The 16,295-nt window shown below is 40.5% G+C and overlaps 1 protein-coding gene across 1 annotated transcript in view; it reads right to left on the bottom strand.

The window, feature by feature from the left end:
- Positions 1-16,295, bottom strand: part of LOC122787874 (granulocyte colony-stimulating factor receptor-like) — a 335,697-nt gene that overhangs the window by 223,161 nt on the left and 96,241 nt on the right. Inside the window, exon 5 of the mRNA XM_044054791.1 lies at positions 9,184-9,365. Within this exon, the coding sequence (XP_043910726.1) occupies positions 9,184-9,365 (182 nt within the window). The remainder of the gene's footprint in view (positions 1-9,183; positions 9,366-16,295) is intronic.

Here is a 16,295-nt window from a genome sequence, read left to right as displayed (position 1 = left end):
TGGCGGCTATCTCAAACTTCCACAATGGCTTCCAGGACTCCCCTGATATCTCACAGTCTGTGTAAGACCTTTTTGAAAGGTGTCACACATATTAGACCACCTTTCAAAGAACCAATCAAACCTTGGAATTTGACACTAGTTCTACAATCCTTGAGTCGTCCTCCCTTTGAGCCTGCTGCCACTTGCAATATGAAATTTTTTTCCTGGAAAACTTTATTCTTGGTAGCAGTTATCTCAGCAAGGTGAATATCTGAACTACAAGCTTTGTGCATAAAATGCCCTTACATGGTTTTCCATAAAAGACAGTATCACTCTGGACTAATCATTCCTTCTTACCCAAAGTTATTTCAGATTTGACTACTAAACAAGCAAACTGACCTGCCAGTCTTCTTCCCCAATTTTTCTAATAAAGGAGAATACTATCTGCACTTGCTGGATGTGCACAGACAATTACGTTTCTACTTGGACAGGACTAAATCACTACAACAATCTGACCAATTATTCGTATCCTTCTCAGAACCAAAATTGGGAAAACCTGTTTCTAAAGTAACTTTAGCTAAATGGCTGAGAGATTATATTTTCATCTGCCTACTAACAAAACAAGGTCCTTTTACTAACTAAGGTCAAAGTGCATACAACCAGATCAGTTGCAATATCTGTTACCTTTCATTCAAGAGCTTCCATGGATGACATTTCTGCAGCAACCAACATGGGCTACTCCTCATACATTTCATTCATTACAAATTGGACTTGGTCTCCAGGGGGAGAGCATCCTTTGGCTCAGTGGTGCTCAGGAATATCCTTCCATAGGGCCTCCCAATACAAAGTAGCTAGGGACTCTGTCCCATCAGTCATGAATGAACGAAGATTAACATCAGATAAAGAAGTTATATTCTTACCATAACATTCCATCTGTGTTGTTGATCTTCATTCATTCATGACATCCTACCCCCCTCTGAAAGACTCCTGGAGGTTCGGATCTGATCCTAGCTTCATGATAGGGAATTTGCTCAGACGAAGCCTCCACTTTCTTTTACAGGCAAACTCAATCTGAGGTGATAGAGAGAAGAGCACTATGGGTAAGCTTAGCTCGTGAGGTTTTTTTTGGGTGGCGTGAGCTTGTTATAATGGCAGACTCTGTTTTGAGGACAGAACCGATATCCATCAGTCATGAATGAATGAAGATCAACAACACAGATGGAACATTATGGTAAGAACATAACTTTTTTTCATGTAGTGAAGAGCAACCACTTTTTTACCGATTAGAGGTGTTACAGCAGAACCTAAACACCTAATTAACTTTGAAATGCACGTTAGTGTTGGTTGGTAGACTATTCATCATGTGCAACAGTGACCGAGTACTTTATGTAAATTAATAAGCATGGTGAGGGTTGACTCCACTGTAACATAGCTTTGCCCCTTTCAGTTGACCAGACCCCTTTCTATTTGGCCATGCCCATCCATCTGTCTCCTGCAGCCCCCTTTTGATTTGAAGTTGCTAGCCACCACTGCTGTCAGGCAAGTTTCTGGTGCATCAATACACACTTTCCTTCTCTGTTATCAGCAGAGTTTAAAGTCTCTACAAGTAAACTTTACTAATAACATCTCTATTAGATTTAGGTCTATATCACCAGGTAAATAGTATGTGTCAGGGAAATTGTATGCATGTACAATTAACTACACTAAATGCTTGAAGTTTATTTCATTCTGTGCTAGTGGGGTCTAATCAGTAAATACAAGGACAGAGTATCCTAATCAGAAGGACAAAGTATCTTTCTCAGGTGAGAGAGTGGGGTCTAATAAAATGTAAAGCAGAGGAATAGAGAGGATTCCTTCATTAAGGATGTGAGTGTTTTTAATTAAAGTCACACGTGTCCCTTTGGTATGAGAGTGGGTTTTTATAATAGGCACCAGTGCAAGTAGTTTAAAAGAGTCAGAGTATGGGACTCCAGGCAGTTAGATGTTTAATGAATATGGAAGAGACAGCTGTAGTCAGTCACTAAAAATGGCCAGAGCTCACTAAAATAAGAGCTTTACAATTTCCAGAAAAAGGTACTTTTGATAAGAAAATTTTAGAAAATCTAAAAAATAAAAAAAAACCATAAGATACCAGTCTCTTATTGATCATATTTTAATGACTAGCAAGCAGCAGCTAAAATAAGGAAAAGGAATCTGGAGTTAGGAATCTAAAATACAACTTGGCTAGAATAAAATCAGAGCTTCCGGCAGCTACCAGGTCTATGATTTCTAAGGGAAATGCTGAACACCTTCCACTTTTTGAACACAGAGTTTTAGGTGTGGGAGTTTCCAGAGTCCCTTTTGCTAATCCAGAAACAAAATCTAATCCCATTCAAATTGTTCCTTTAAAAGATGCATTTATTATAGGAAATTCTGCCCCTCTAAACCCGACAGTGATTTGTTATACAAATTATGAAGCAGCATTTATTGTATACCAGATGGTGCATTTTTGGATATTCATAGTAAATCTTTATGATTAAACTCGAATGATATCTGTACAGATGATGCCCTTTCTACTATTCTAACATCAGAACAAGATGTAGAAAATGCTGGCTTGGAGGAAATAAAACGAATCCCTCCACAGCTCTGGGCTCCCCATGAAAATGAGGAAAAGATTATAAAAGACCCAGAGCCTGTGCTTACATCAAAACCCTGGAAGCATCTGCCTATGGTAGTTCAGTATGCTTTGTCCGTAGAAGCAGAAAAAAGAATCAAACCTGTTATTTCTGCCTTGCTACAGGGTATTATTGTCCCAGCTCAAAGTCTCTATAACACACCTGTTTTACCAGTTAAGAAACTAGGACAAAATACATATAGATTTGTACTAGATTTATGATCAGTAAATGCAGTAGTAGTAGTAGTACTAGTACCAGCATTTCTGGTAGCCCCCTAATCTTGGAACAGTTCTAAGTTCTATTCCATCAGACACCACGACCTTCTCAGTGATGGACTTTTCATCGGCCCTTGTTTCTAATCCCATACATCCAGATAGTTGATATCTGTTTGCATTTGCATACAATGGGCAACAGTACACTTGAACTAGATTATTGTAGGAATATATAGAATTACGCTTTCTTTACAGAAATGAAAATAAAAAACAGTTGGACAACATTAAACATCCTCGTTTCTACTCTTACTCAATAAGTGGATAATTTACTTTTTGCTTTGAAGATCCCAGATGACTACAAACAAGATACTATTTTTCTTTTGCCAAAGTTAGCAGAGTTAGAATTTAAGGTTAATAAAGATAAATTACAGTTATGGAAATCACAGGTTCAATACTTGGGGCATCTTATTTTAGAAGGTGCTAGACAGATCTTGCCTTCATGCATTACTACAATACAAACTGTACCACGTCCTATTACATTAAAACAGTTGTGAGCCTTCCTGGGACTAAGAGGTTACTGGTGTCAAGGGATTTCTAACTATGTAGAAGTAGTGAAACCTTTATTAGAATTATTAAAGAAAGATATCCCTGAACCTTTACCATGACAGCATTGTCATGAACATGCTTTTGTACATAAACATTACCTTTAAACCCTCTTGCACTTGTATAGCCAGATTATTCTAAGAGATTCTTTTTGTTTTGCAGTGAGAGAAATTGAATACCGTTAGGATTTTTAGCACAACACAGAAATTATATTTATAGACAGAGCTCTTATTTCAGCGCAAATGTTGATCTTCTAGCAGCAGCCCTCTCCCACTGCCTTAGGGTGGTGGCCGGGACCGTACACATAGTGAAAATGGTGGCTGCCCTAACTCTCAGGCATAAGACATACATGGCAGTTCTGCATTATGTAAAGGCACTTATCTGTAACACAATTGTCTAAATACAAATTTCCTTTACTTAGTAACCCTGTTTTAGATTGTTCTCTGTGCATCACTAGACCCTGCTTCTTTAATTCCTACAGCAAATGGAAAACCTCACAACTGTGTAGTCGTTGCTAATGCTGTGCTTCCTCCTACATTAGATTTACAGGACTCTCCGTTAAAGAATACCCATAGCAGCCTTTTCCATTTGTACACAAGACAGAATCTTGTTAACTGAACAATGAAATGGAATTGTGCCTGTTCAAGTAGCTGAGCTTGTAGTAGTTACTGAAGCCTGTAAGGCTGGCAAAGATCAGTCAGTAACAATATTCACAGATTAATGTTATGCTTATGGAGTAGCTCATGAGTTTGAAACAGTTTAAAGAGTAAGGTTATATGACTTCAGCAGGAAGATTATTAAAAAAGCAATTTTCATTAATGATTCATTAGATGCCTTATTACTGCCAAGGAAGGTAGCTGTGATTAAATGTGCTGCATAGACAAATGATTAATAATTAAGGGAAATAGTTTTGCAGCTATAGAAACAAGACAGATAGCACTGTCTTACCCTATTCATGCTTTATTTTTGCAGCAAATGAATGAAATAATTTTTATTTGCAGGAATTGTTATCTTTTCAGAATCAGACAGAGGACTCTGAAAGAATAAGGTAGATAAATGATGGCTGCAGATGGTCTCTGGAAGGATGGCTAGTAGCCCCACAAAATTTTTAACTCTGTTGGTCAAAGCTTACTGCTTACCTTTACATTTGGGCAAAATGCTTTAATAAAACATATTTACAAGGACTGCTATGCCCCTCATCTTTCAGAAGTTGCTCAACATTTTGTAAACACCTGTGTAGTTTGCATAAAGAACAATGCATCTAAATCTCTAGCTGTACCTATTCAGCCTTGGGGACCATTCTGCTCCCTACAGTAGGATTTCATTGAACTTTCCCCAAGTGCAGAAATTTAGGTATTGATTGTTGACACTTTCTGGATGGGCAGAGGTGTATCCCTTTGTAAAGAATTATGCAAGTGCAGGAGCCAAAAATTGCTAATAAAATTGATGCCAAGATTTGGGGTCCCTTCTTGCATTCAGTCAAATCAGAGCACTCACCTTACTAGTCAAGTAATACAGATTTATAAAACTTTGAATGTAAATTTGCAGTTCCATTGTCCCTATAGACCACAAGCCTCAGGAATAGTGGAAAGGGATAACCAAACCATTAAGACCATATTAGCTAAAGTATGTGAGGAGAATGGTCTGATATGGCCAGAAGCTTTGCCATTAGTTTTAATTGGTATGAGAAGTGCAATTAGCATCTCTAGAGGATTATCCCCTCATGAAATTCTTATGGGCCAACCCATGAGAATACCTGCTACACCCCTCCCCAAAAAATTTGGAATTACAAGACGTTGATTAATCCATTTTCTTGCATTATAAATCTCTTTCCAATATTTTACAGAAGTATCATAAACTTAATCTATATCCAGAACAATGATGTACAGAATAACAAAATCATGAATTCCAATCCAGACATTTTGTCTACACTAATGTTCCTGCCCAAAGACACTTAATCAGCCCAGATGGAAGGGACCTAGTTGGTTTTCCTCAACTGCCACTGCCATCTGTTGTGAAGGTCTCCCCACCTGGATCCACGTGTCACATCTCAAGAAGTTCCTCCCTTGTGACAACTGAGACTCAGCTGATATTTCTTGTGAACCAGCAGAACCAAAAAAAAAAAAAAAATCAGGGACACCTGGCCTGAAGTAAATTTTGCTGACTCCAACAGTGTTTTTTTGCTTCTGAATCTAACATCAGTGATTCATTGTGCCTTTTGTACACTGACATAAATGTGTCATCCAAACAGAATTCATTTGCAAAGTCATCTGCAGTTGATGCTTTTGGTTGGAGATTATTTGTTGATCAATTTTGCATGGGTATAGTGTTGCACTTTTTTCAAAATTCTCACTTGCCCAAACATGCTTGTTTTACTTATGGCGCAATGATCAGAACAGCTACATTGATTTTCATCATCGTTTTATTCAGTTTGCTTTTACAATCTAGAACTGTGAGTACATCATCTGCCACTACTGGAATTGTAAGTACTGAACCATTTCTTAATAGATATACATGAATTATAAACAGAGACAGGTGTTAGGCTAAAATCGAATCAAGAACACCTGAATGGCATCCTAGAAACATTTACTGCTGCCTTGTGCGTCTATGCACAGATTTTCAGTATTGGTGACTAATGGGTTTATGTCTATATACCTACTGCACATGATGGGGGTATTCCATTGAATCACATACCAATGACTGATTCAGAGCTTTATAATGCATTTTGTCCTATTGTTCTTACTAAAAATTGAAAGGCTAAAGATGCTTCTACCCCATTTATATTAATACAGCTTCAACTTGCAATGACTGCTAAAGGACATGTTTGCGACCATAAAAATGGAAAGCTTTCTATTAGAAATAGTGAGTGCAATTTCACTTGGAGATTTTATGGTGGGGCTGGAGGTCAGAGTATTGCAGCATTGCACAAGTACCAATATATTTTCAGAGATCAATCTTATCCCTGGTTACCTAAAAACTGGTCTGATTGTTGCTATATAGAACATTTTACAACACCTATACCACATACAGCAATTTTACCTGAAGGAAAAATTCTTAATGCTGATTGTGAGAAAGACATTAAAGCTATTCTGAAACCAGCTGGGAAAATAGATGCCTCCTGAGTTTATCATAACACTGTTCAAAAGACTGCTTTTAAAGGACTTGCTCACAAGGAACTTGGTGTTAGTGTAATTTCTGGACTAGGAATTATACCTGCATATGAAGCGGCAAGTCCATATGGGAGCTGAGGAAGCTAAGCTTTTAGAAATTTAAATAAGCCCACCTTTGCATCAATTAATTACTCAATAGATGACTGCCATGCACAGTATGTTGCACGCTCATCAATTCTTGATATCGGTACCATTCGTAGTCACCTACAAATAATTCAAAAAGGAATCTAGAATCTAGGAAGAGTGTCACTCTACTCGTGTACCAGGTTAAATCAATGCCACTGACCAGATTAGATAAAAAATCATAGTAAATTAAGAGATGAAAATAAAGTATTGCATGATAATGGGTATAAGGGGAAATGTGAAAAATAGAAAAATGGAAAATATGCAACTGAAAAATTTTTATAGTATTTAGACTGTATTTTTATTCCATCAAGATATAGGCTTGATTTTATTGCTAAGACTACTTTTGAAACAACTGCATAAAAATTGTTCTGGTCAGGGACAAAAGGAAATCACACATATAGAGTGTCTGATAAGTGAAAAAGGGTCCACTCACCTGAGAACTTGTCTCCATAGTCAAGTCATGAAAGAAATATATGATTTGAGGGTACTTTTCCATTATCGGGGCAACAGTTACACAATGATCACACAGCTGTTAGCCCTGAAGTTCTGAAATAATTTTGAGAAATACGAACATCAGGAGACCCCCACACGTCTATAGCATTACCAAATAAACTAAGCCGACCTGTTAAAATGTGATCCCCTTTTATAGTGTCTGCTTCTAATTAAGCAAGAACCAGTTACAGAAGTATAATGCTGCCCCATTAACGTCGCATTTAAATTGTATCCTTTTGGTTGTCAGTTGTATGAGTGGGTACTGTGCTTTACCTGTTTATCTTCAGTAAGATTTATAACTTCGGTCACATTTCAGTTGTATCCCGAGTTGGCTGACAAATCTGAAGAAATACACTACTGAACCTGAAACTCTTCAGTGTGATTAACCACTTTTGAAGGATACAATTTAAATGTGACCAAACTAACATCTTACTAAAGATAAACAGCTGAAGCACAGTACCTGCTCAGACAACTGCCAAGTAAACCCATTCTAATACCATTAACCATTTCAAGGGACTCCAACCGCTCATGACATCTGTTGCCCCGATAACGGAAAAGGACCAATTTGAGTGATGCTTTACAATATCAGGTAGGGAATGTGAAGGGTGAGGTGTACAGAGAATGAAAAATTTTGAGCTCATATTTCATTTTGAATATGCTTTAATTACAAGTTGGATTGCAGAGTATATTTTAGTATATATATGATTTACTTCCTGCCAATTATGAAAAATGGTAGCATAGCAAAAGTATAGAAAGTTCTGTTATAGAATTTGAAAAGCATGCCTAATGTGAAAAGTCAAAGTCAGGAGATCTTAGCAGAAGTAATGCTATAGTGTTATTTTTATTTGGTCATCATCATTGTTTGGTCTGCAGTTTTTGCAATAATGTTACTCTTAATCAGAGAAGGTATAAAGAATATGAGAGGAGACAGAACCTTGATTTCCTAGTCTATGTGCCTTTCTCTGCAATAAAAGACACTGTTATTCTCTGCAAAACTTTGTCATGCAAAATGTACTAGGTACTTAAACATCCTGTAAAATGGACATTCCCACAAGGTACTTTGCAATCAGAATTCTAACTGACCAGACTGCAAGAATTTATTTGATGAGGAAAGGGGATGAGCACAGTGATGAGGGCCCCTTCCCAAAAAATGCAGTTTATTCTGCAAGACGGATGCTTGTTACTCTGTTCACTTTTATATGTGTGTGTTGAGGGGGGAAATGAACTATTCAATAGTAACATGTACCCAGCATCTAAAACGATCAAATGGTGGTGCGTGGATGATGCCACTAGATGACTCTGCTGATGGGTAATATGCCAGATGCTATCCGAAGGCTTGCAGCAGAAAAACTCATCTGTGAATGTATAATCATTTCCCACCCCAGAAAAGTTCCGGGTGGTCAAACTGTTCCTAAACAAAGTACTCTAGCATTGTTCAGGAAAACATCATACTTGAGGGCTGCTTGTTACTTTCCAGTTGTTGGGCTCATCCAACATTAATGAAATGACTACTATTGCCAGTTTAACTCGAACTCGGAGACTTTCAACAGTGCCAGCACATATGTTATGGCTTTATTAGGATCCAAGATCTGTGAATGCTCTCCCAAAGTATAGCAGATATGTATGTACTCCTTGTGGTTATTAAGCATACCACTATTTGAAAAAAAAAAAAAAAACACTAAAAAAGCAGTGCATTTATTTTTATGTCTTAATTTTCTGAAATATGTTCAAGATGTTAAGAGAAGGACTTTAATAAAATAAGCCAAAAGCATGTAAAAGAGAATACAATTCACACAGCATGCATTCTGTGATAAATGACAGCAACTTGAGAAATGTTCAGAAAATAATGGACGTATCATTTGAGATGTTGCCTTCCACATTACATACATATGATTACATTTCCCAGGAAAATTCAAGTGAAATGTAGAAAATGCTTGTAAACTTTACCAACGTGAGCTGCACTGAAACACAAACTGTGCATCCTGGCTTGCTGAGATATACTGGAAGCCAGCAATGAAATTTTGTATTCAGCATAGAAGTTCTTGACGGTCACTGAGCAGGACAGTTCTCCTTTCTTTGGATGGCACAGTATTGGCTCCCCATAGTCTCTCACACAATGTCCTCTCTGTCTAAATGGAATAAGAAAAATAAAGAAAAAAGTGAGAGAACTGCCGAATTGAATGGTGTAGTCCAACATCAGTACAAAACCACCCTTCTGCACAACATTTAAACGCACACTTGACACAGACACGACACCACAATGACAACTGCTCATACAAAGTCAATATACTCACTTTTGCACTAATGCACTATGCAGTGCATTGTAGTGATGGTCTGCATTTGTATATGTTGTCAGTACTGTGCGTGTACGTGCGTGTGAGAGAAAGAAAAACATCTACACGGCATACACACTGCACTGCTAGCCAACATTTATAGCATGCAGACATGCACCACCTTTATAACAATGCGATAGAAGGCAATATTAACTTCTCACACACAACCACGGAATTAATAGAACATACTAACAGTACCGACACCTCACTCCAGTACACAAAACCAGTAGATATTTCCTGCACACACACACAAACACTTCCCTAGTAGGCAGTGCTTCCTGCAGACACACACAACCCAGAACCATGAGATAAAATGCATGTAGCACATACACACACATTACCCAGGTTGTTGGGTACTAATTATGTACACAGTGTGTATTGATAGTTTTCTGCATGGCTTCCTTACAAGTCTTTGATGCCCGAAATAAGGGTTATCACTTTCTTTCTTGTGTTAGTAAAACAAATGACTGCCTGAGATTACTTTGTTGCTTAGTAGAGTTTCTCCCCTCCATTATGTGTGACCATGAAGGTGGCATATACAACTTTGGTGTGGGGGGGGGGTTGTAAGGACTTACCTGCCCCATTACTTTGGATGCCATGGGTGGCATTTGATCCTCTGACAGCAACAAAGGGTGACTTGAGCAATTGAGATTCAGTATTCCATAGCAGAAGTGATCTGCATGTGTATTAATACAGGCACCATAGCTGCATTAATAGACTATACACTATCCTAATTAATCTTACTGATTGCACATGCACATTACAATTCTACTAAATCAAGTAGTCATTCTAAGGTACAGCTATACCCATTAAATACAAACATCATACAATATCTCTAACAATTGAAAGAGTAACTCATCCTGATGAAAAGGGTCTCACTGAGACGGATACCTGGTGTTAAAATCATGGCCTCAAGCTAAATGCCAAAAAGTGCATAGTCATCCCCTTTGGAAAAAACAAAGTACCCACAAACTACCACACAGGTGGTAGTCCCTTAAATACGGAAGACGTAATAAGGGATCTGGGGACCCAAGTAGATCGTAATCTCACCTTTGATAATCACATTCCCAGAGTGGTTAGAAAATCCTTCTATGTGGCCCACCTAATCACAAAATGGTTCGCATCCAGATCAAAAGAGGTCATTGTGCCCCTCTACTCATCACTCATCAGCCCCATCATAGAGTACAACACCCCATTTGGGATGCACCTTACAAGACACGTGCAACAGCTGGAAAGACCACAAAAGTACCTCTCCAAGAGGATCAGTGGACTGAAATAGATGCCCTATGCAGCTCGATTGAAGAAACTCCAGCTGTACTCGGTTGCATACCACCTACTCAGAGGTGATCTCTGCCTGACATACAAGGCCATGTCCAACCCAGAACTGATGGACATGCTCCACCTAAAGAAAACCTTATCCCCTCGAACTACACACTCTAGGGATATAAACCTCACCACAACAATAAATAGAACATGCTGGAGGGATAGATTCCTGTCCCAGAGACTTCCCATGCTTTGGAACAAGATTCCAATCTACATTATGCAGAGATCCTCACTAACACTCTTCAAAAGAAACCTTGACGAGTGGATGGGAAACAGTTTACCCCGGGGATCACTTCAGTGGCTGTGCTGGACAGAGGCACAGGGAACTAATCTAAGGAGGTGGTGAAAGCCAACACATTCTGGCTAGGCTTATAAATACCTTCGGGTAGATAGCCTATTCCCTTCCTATGAACCTATGACACTGAATAACATTGCTGACAGCAACTAAAGTAGGCTGCACCCAAAACAGCAATGCTTTAATGTTTTCTCTAGAGATATGCAATTCACATGGAGTGGAAAAAAGTTATGTACTCACCATAACGTTCCGAGTTTGTTGTCCATCTCACCATTCATTCTTACTGGGTGGGTTTGGAGCCGATCCTCTGCACCAACTTGGCCACATACTATAGCTCAAAGTCTTTCACTTGACTTGGGGCTGAGCACCTATCCCATCATGCTGTGTATGATTCCCAAGATTTTGTTTGCTGCTAACCATAGCCATTATGTGTACCCTAGTCCTATAATAAAGGATACTTACAAGGAAAAAAAGCCAGAGGGGCTCCTTGTCCAAGGAAAGATATCTTCCAGGTCCTCTAGAAGTCTCAGGCAGGGGGAAGGTGGGAAGGATTGCAAGAATGAATGGCAAGATGGACAACAAACATGGAACGTTATGGTGAGTACATAACTTCTTTATGATATGTTGTCCTATCTCGCCTTCATTCTTACTGGTTGGGAAAGCATCCCTAGCACCATATTCCCAGGGTGGCTCATGGGAGTACACTTTTCAACACAGTGGAACCATAGAAGGCCCTGTCCCTGGAGGCCAAATCCACCTTGTAATGACTGATAAATGTGTGAGGTCTTGCCCATGTAGCAGCGGCATAAATATTGTCCATTGATCGTTTAGCTAGGTAAGCAGATGACGTTGCCATGGCCCTAGTAGAGGGACCCTTGACTTTGAATGGTAGTGGTCTATTAGAATTGTAAATAAAGGTAATACAATTTGAAAGCCAGTTTGAGAGTGAGACTTTAGAGACTGGCATGCCTTTTTTGACTTCTATAAAGGAAACAATTGATGAGTCTTCCTGAAATCTTTGGCTCTATGTAGATAGAAGTGAAGTTGTCTATGGACATCTAACTATTGTAGCTTGTATTCTGCTTTGTTGTCATAAGGGAAAAAGACTGGCAACTCAATAGATTGGTTTAAGTTATTTTGTGAGCACACTTTAGGTAAAAATGATGGGTTTGTCTGGGGAGATACTCTATTCTTATGGAAGATTAAATAAGGAGGTCTGATTGATAAAGCTTGCAATTCTGAAACTCTTCTTGCAGAGGTAATCGTAATTAAGAAAATCATCTTCCAAGACAGAAATTTGAGGTCACAAGATGATGAGGGTTCAAAAAGGGGCAAGGTCCTATGGCAAGAATGGTTCTTTAATGGGGGGTTCTTAATAAGCAGGTACCTTTTAAAAAGGCTTTACATAATGTGTGTGACATCACGTTCAAAGTTTCATCACCTATATGAAAATTTGAGATTGCAGCTAATTGCACCTTGATAGTAGCTGCCGCTGAACCCTGTTGAAAAAACTCCAATAGGAACACAAGAATAGAAGAAATCAGAGCAGAAAAAGGATCAATGTTTTTACTCTGTGCCCAGATTGAGAACCTTTTCCATTTGCTAGAGTATAGCTTCCTAGTTGTAGCCTTGTGCAAGGATACCAGGATGTGTTTAACTACTGGCATGAAGTTGGGAACTGGACCAGCTATGCTGTCAAATTGATGATTTGGTGGGAGGGATGGAGGGTTCCCGACATACGAGTCAGGATGTCTGGAACTAGGTCCAGAGTGCACAGTTCCTCCTGAAGATGTGGCCAGAGGAAGGGAAACCAAATCTGATGAGGCCAGAATGGAGATATGAGAATCATCCTGCTTCCCAGCGAGTAGGCTTTCTGCATGACTTGTGGTATTAGGGGGAATGGGGGAAATGCATACAGTAGCTCCAAGGGCCAATCATGAACAAGAGCATCCCTGGGTGACTCCCCCAGAGGAGGGATTAGGGCAAAATAGTTGCTATATTTGGCATTCATGGGAGTGGCAAATATGTTGCAGCAAGGCTGGCCCCATTTCTGGAATATACTTTCCACTCTCTCTTTCTTTAGGGAACCACTCATGAGGCATCAAAATTGCTATGCTCAGCCTGTCTGCTAGGACACTGGACTTAGTCAGGATGTGTGTTGCTATCAGAAAATGTTGAGAAGAGATTGTCCATTGCCATACTTTGAGAGCCTCTCTACAAAGGGGGTAAGACTTGGTTCCTCCTTGCTTGTTTATACACCAAATCACCGACATATTGTCTGACTGAATTGCAATTGTTCCTAGTAGAAAAGAGTCCTGAAGTGCTTGCAACACCAAGAGCACTGCTCACATCTCTAGAACATTGATATGCAAATGGATCTTGTGTTCCTGCCATGTGCCTTGGACTGTCCTCCCCAGTTAATGCCCCCCACCCTATCTGGGAGGTGTCCGTTGTCAGTGTTGCCAGAGGTTATTGTGGAATAAAGGGCCGACCTAATGTGACGTGACTGTAAAGGAGACACCATCTTAGATCCTTCTTGCATGACTCCATAATTCTGATCTGGTGGGACATAGGAAGTTCTTGTAAGGATCACTGAGAACAAAGAAGCCACTGAAGAATTCTCATGTGCATCCTGGCTAAAGAACTAGGGTTATTGTTGAAGCCATCGTTCCTAGAACTTTCAGGACTGTTCTCAATGTAACTTTCACCTTTGCCAGGAGATTGGAAATTAGTTGTCTGAGTACCAGAACTCTTTCTGCTGGTAACCTTGCCATCATAGAGATGGTGTCTAATTCTGCTCCTATAAAGGTGATATGCTGATAAGGCAACAAGGTATATTTCCATAAGTTTCTTATCCCCAATTGAGAACAAACTTGTAAGGTTTGGTCTCTTGACTGTTGTAGTAGATGCTTGGTGGTGGCAGTCAGGAGCCAGTCATTTAGATATGGAAACACCTGGATTCCTAGCCATCTCAAATGAGCCATGACTACTGTCATGCATTTAGTGAACACTCTGGGGGCTGTAGCGAGACCAAAGGGCAGAGCTTGAAACGGATGACTGGCTCCCAGCCAGAAGCGTAAGTGACTCCTTGATGCTCTGTCCATTTTTATGTGGCAGTACACATCTTGGCGGTCTATTGAGCACATCCAATTGTCTTTCCCTAAGAAGAGAAGAATTGACTGCAGTGTCACCATTTGGAACTTGGGACTTCTGTATGGATTCATTTAGTCTGCTGGGATCCAATATGGGTCTCCAGGTCCCTGTTCTTTTTGGCACTAAAAAGAATCTTAAGTACCGAATCCCTATTTGGTCTGCGGGGACTTCTGGGATGACTCTTGTCTAGCAACTTTTGAATCTCTATAGTTGCCTGTTCCCATAGACAAGGTGGAATGTCCGGGATCCTTTGGAGTTGTGGGGTGGGAAGAGAAAAGGGAATGGAATAACCTCTGGATATTATACTTTGTACCCACTTGTCTTTTGTAATATCTTGACAGGCTTCTGGGTACAAAGATAATCCCCTCCAACTACCTCCAGAATAGGACAGATGGGCCTTCATTCAGGAGTGCTGTAAAGGATGGCTGTGAAAGGAATCATGGTCACCCTGATTCTACGGACCCCCTCTGCCTCGTGGATAGCATCTACCATTATTGCCTCCACCTCTGTCCCTGGGGAAGGATTCACCTCATGCATCTTGAAAAAACTATCTGGGATTTCTTGAACCACATTTCTCCACCTTTCCGACCCTTAGGATAGGGCCTGGTAGGGATGGAAAAATGCACTCCAGTGGCAGAGCGTTTTCCCTTCCTGCTTGCATCTGGTGAGCGTGTCTGACTTTTGGTCCAAAGAGTGAGGAACAATCGAAAGGGTGTTGACAAAGGTAGACTTAAAAGGTTTTGCAAAATTACATAAGCACATCCAGGAGTGTCTCGTTAGGGAAACTCCTGAATCCACTTGTCCTGCTCACTCCACCTGCTGTGTAGGAAATCAGCATCATGGAGGAGTTAACTATGAAATTTAAGGTGGAAAGCTGAGAGGTCACTGTCTGAAACCCCTGCAGCTAGGGAACCTTGGAGAGTATCTCCTAACTCCTTCAGGAGATCTCTTTGTAGCCTAGTGCAGTGTGTAAGGTTGTTCAGGGATTGAAGGGTAAAAGTCGCTGATGGGAAAATACACTTCCCATATCTGTCCATTGTTCGAGACTCCTTGTTTGGTGGATGGACAGAGGAGAATGTATCAGAAAGTTCCTTCTTGGCGGCCTCTCTGTTTCAGGATTTACAAGATATCTACAAAGGAGATATCTTCAGAGGGCGACTGTGGGGACCCTTCTGACTCCATGAAGTCAGTGTCTGATGTGGCAGACTCATCTGGTGAGTCCAGATGCTTCCTCTTGCAGGTTTTCTTCCAAGGAACCTCCTCAGAAGGGTATTCTTGGGAGGTCTTGAGAGAGTGGGTCTTGCCCAATGGGGCTACCTCAGGCCCTGAATCTCCGCTGTCCTGAGGATGGGATGGTGTCGAGACAGATGTCGGTGCCTTAGGGGGAAGACTAGCAGTACCCTTGTGTAGAGCTGTAGGAAAGGACAGCACACTCCTCATCAGCTTGAAAGCAGGTCCCCCTGGCTCTGAGGATGCCTCCCGTTCTGAAGAACTAGAAGGAATCCCTGGCTCCAAAGAGACTGGCTCTGAGCCCAATGTAGGAGCCGAGCTGACCTGTGCTGAAGCCCTGAGAGGTAAGCTCGGAACTGAAGAGACTCGGGTCCAAGCGTTTCCCCCTCAGAACCGACCGGAGAGCTTCAGCTCCTAGACACCTCAGAAGGCACAGAGGGTGTTGGGGCAGACAACAGTTCCAAAATCTCCTGTATGGGTCTCTGAACCGAAGATCGTACATCAAGCGGTACTTGGCAGTCTGGTTCCGAAGATCCAGCTTCCCTCAGAGGAGGAATCATCATGGATGAAAGTCTTAGTGGGCTCCAGAACCAGTTGGGTCAAAGCCGAAAATAAGTAGCCAGAGCCGGCGACTTCAGAAGTCTGCGCACCACCCTATCCACATCATCGTCCAATAACCTTCTAGAGGATCTGGAGGAAAGGGTAGGTGAGAGAGATCTCTCGAT

Source organism: Protopterus annectens, chromosome 13.part0 (assembly GCF_019279795.1).
Source record: "Protopterus annectens isolate FY-2018-M chromosome 13.part0, PAN1.0, whole genome shotgun sequence".
In the NCBI taxonomy this organism is placed as follows: Eukaryota; Metazoa; Chordata; order Ceratodontiformes; family Protopteridae; genus Protopterus; species Protopterus annectens.
The sequence above is the reverse complement of the archived record's forward strand: the minus strand, read 5'-3'. Positions and strand labels throughout refer to the sequence as shown.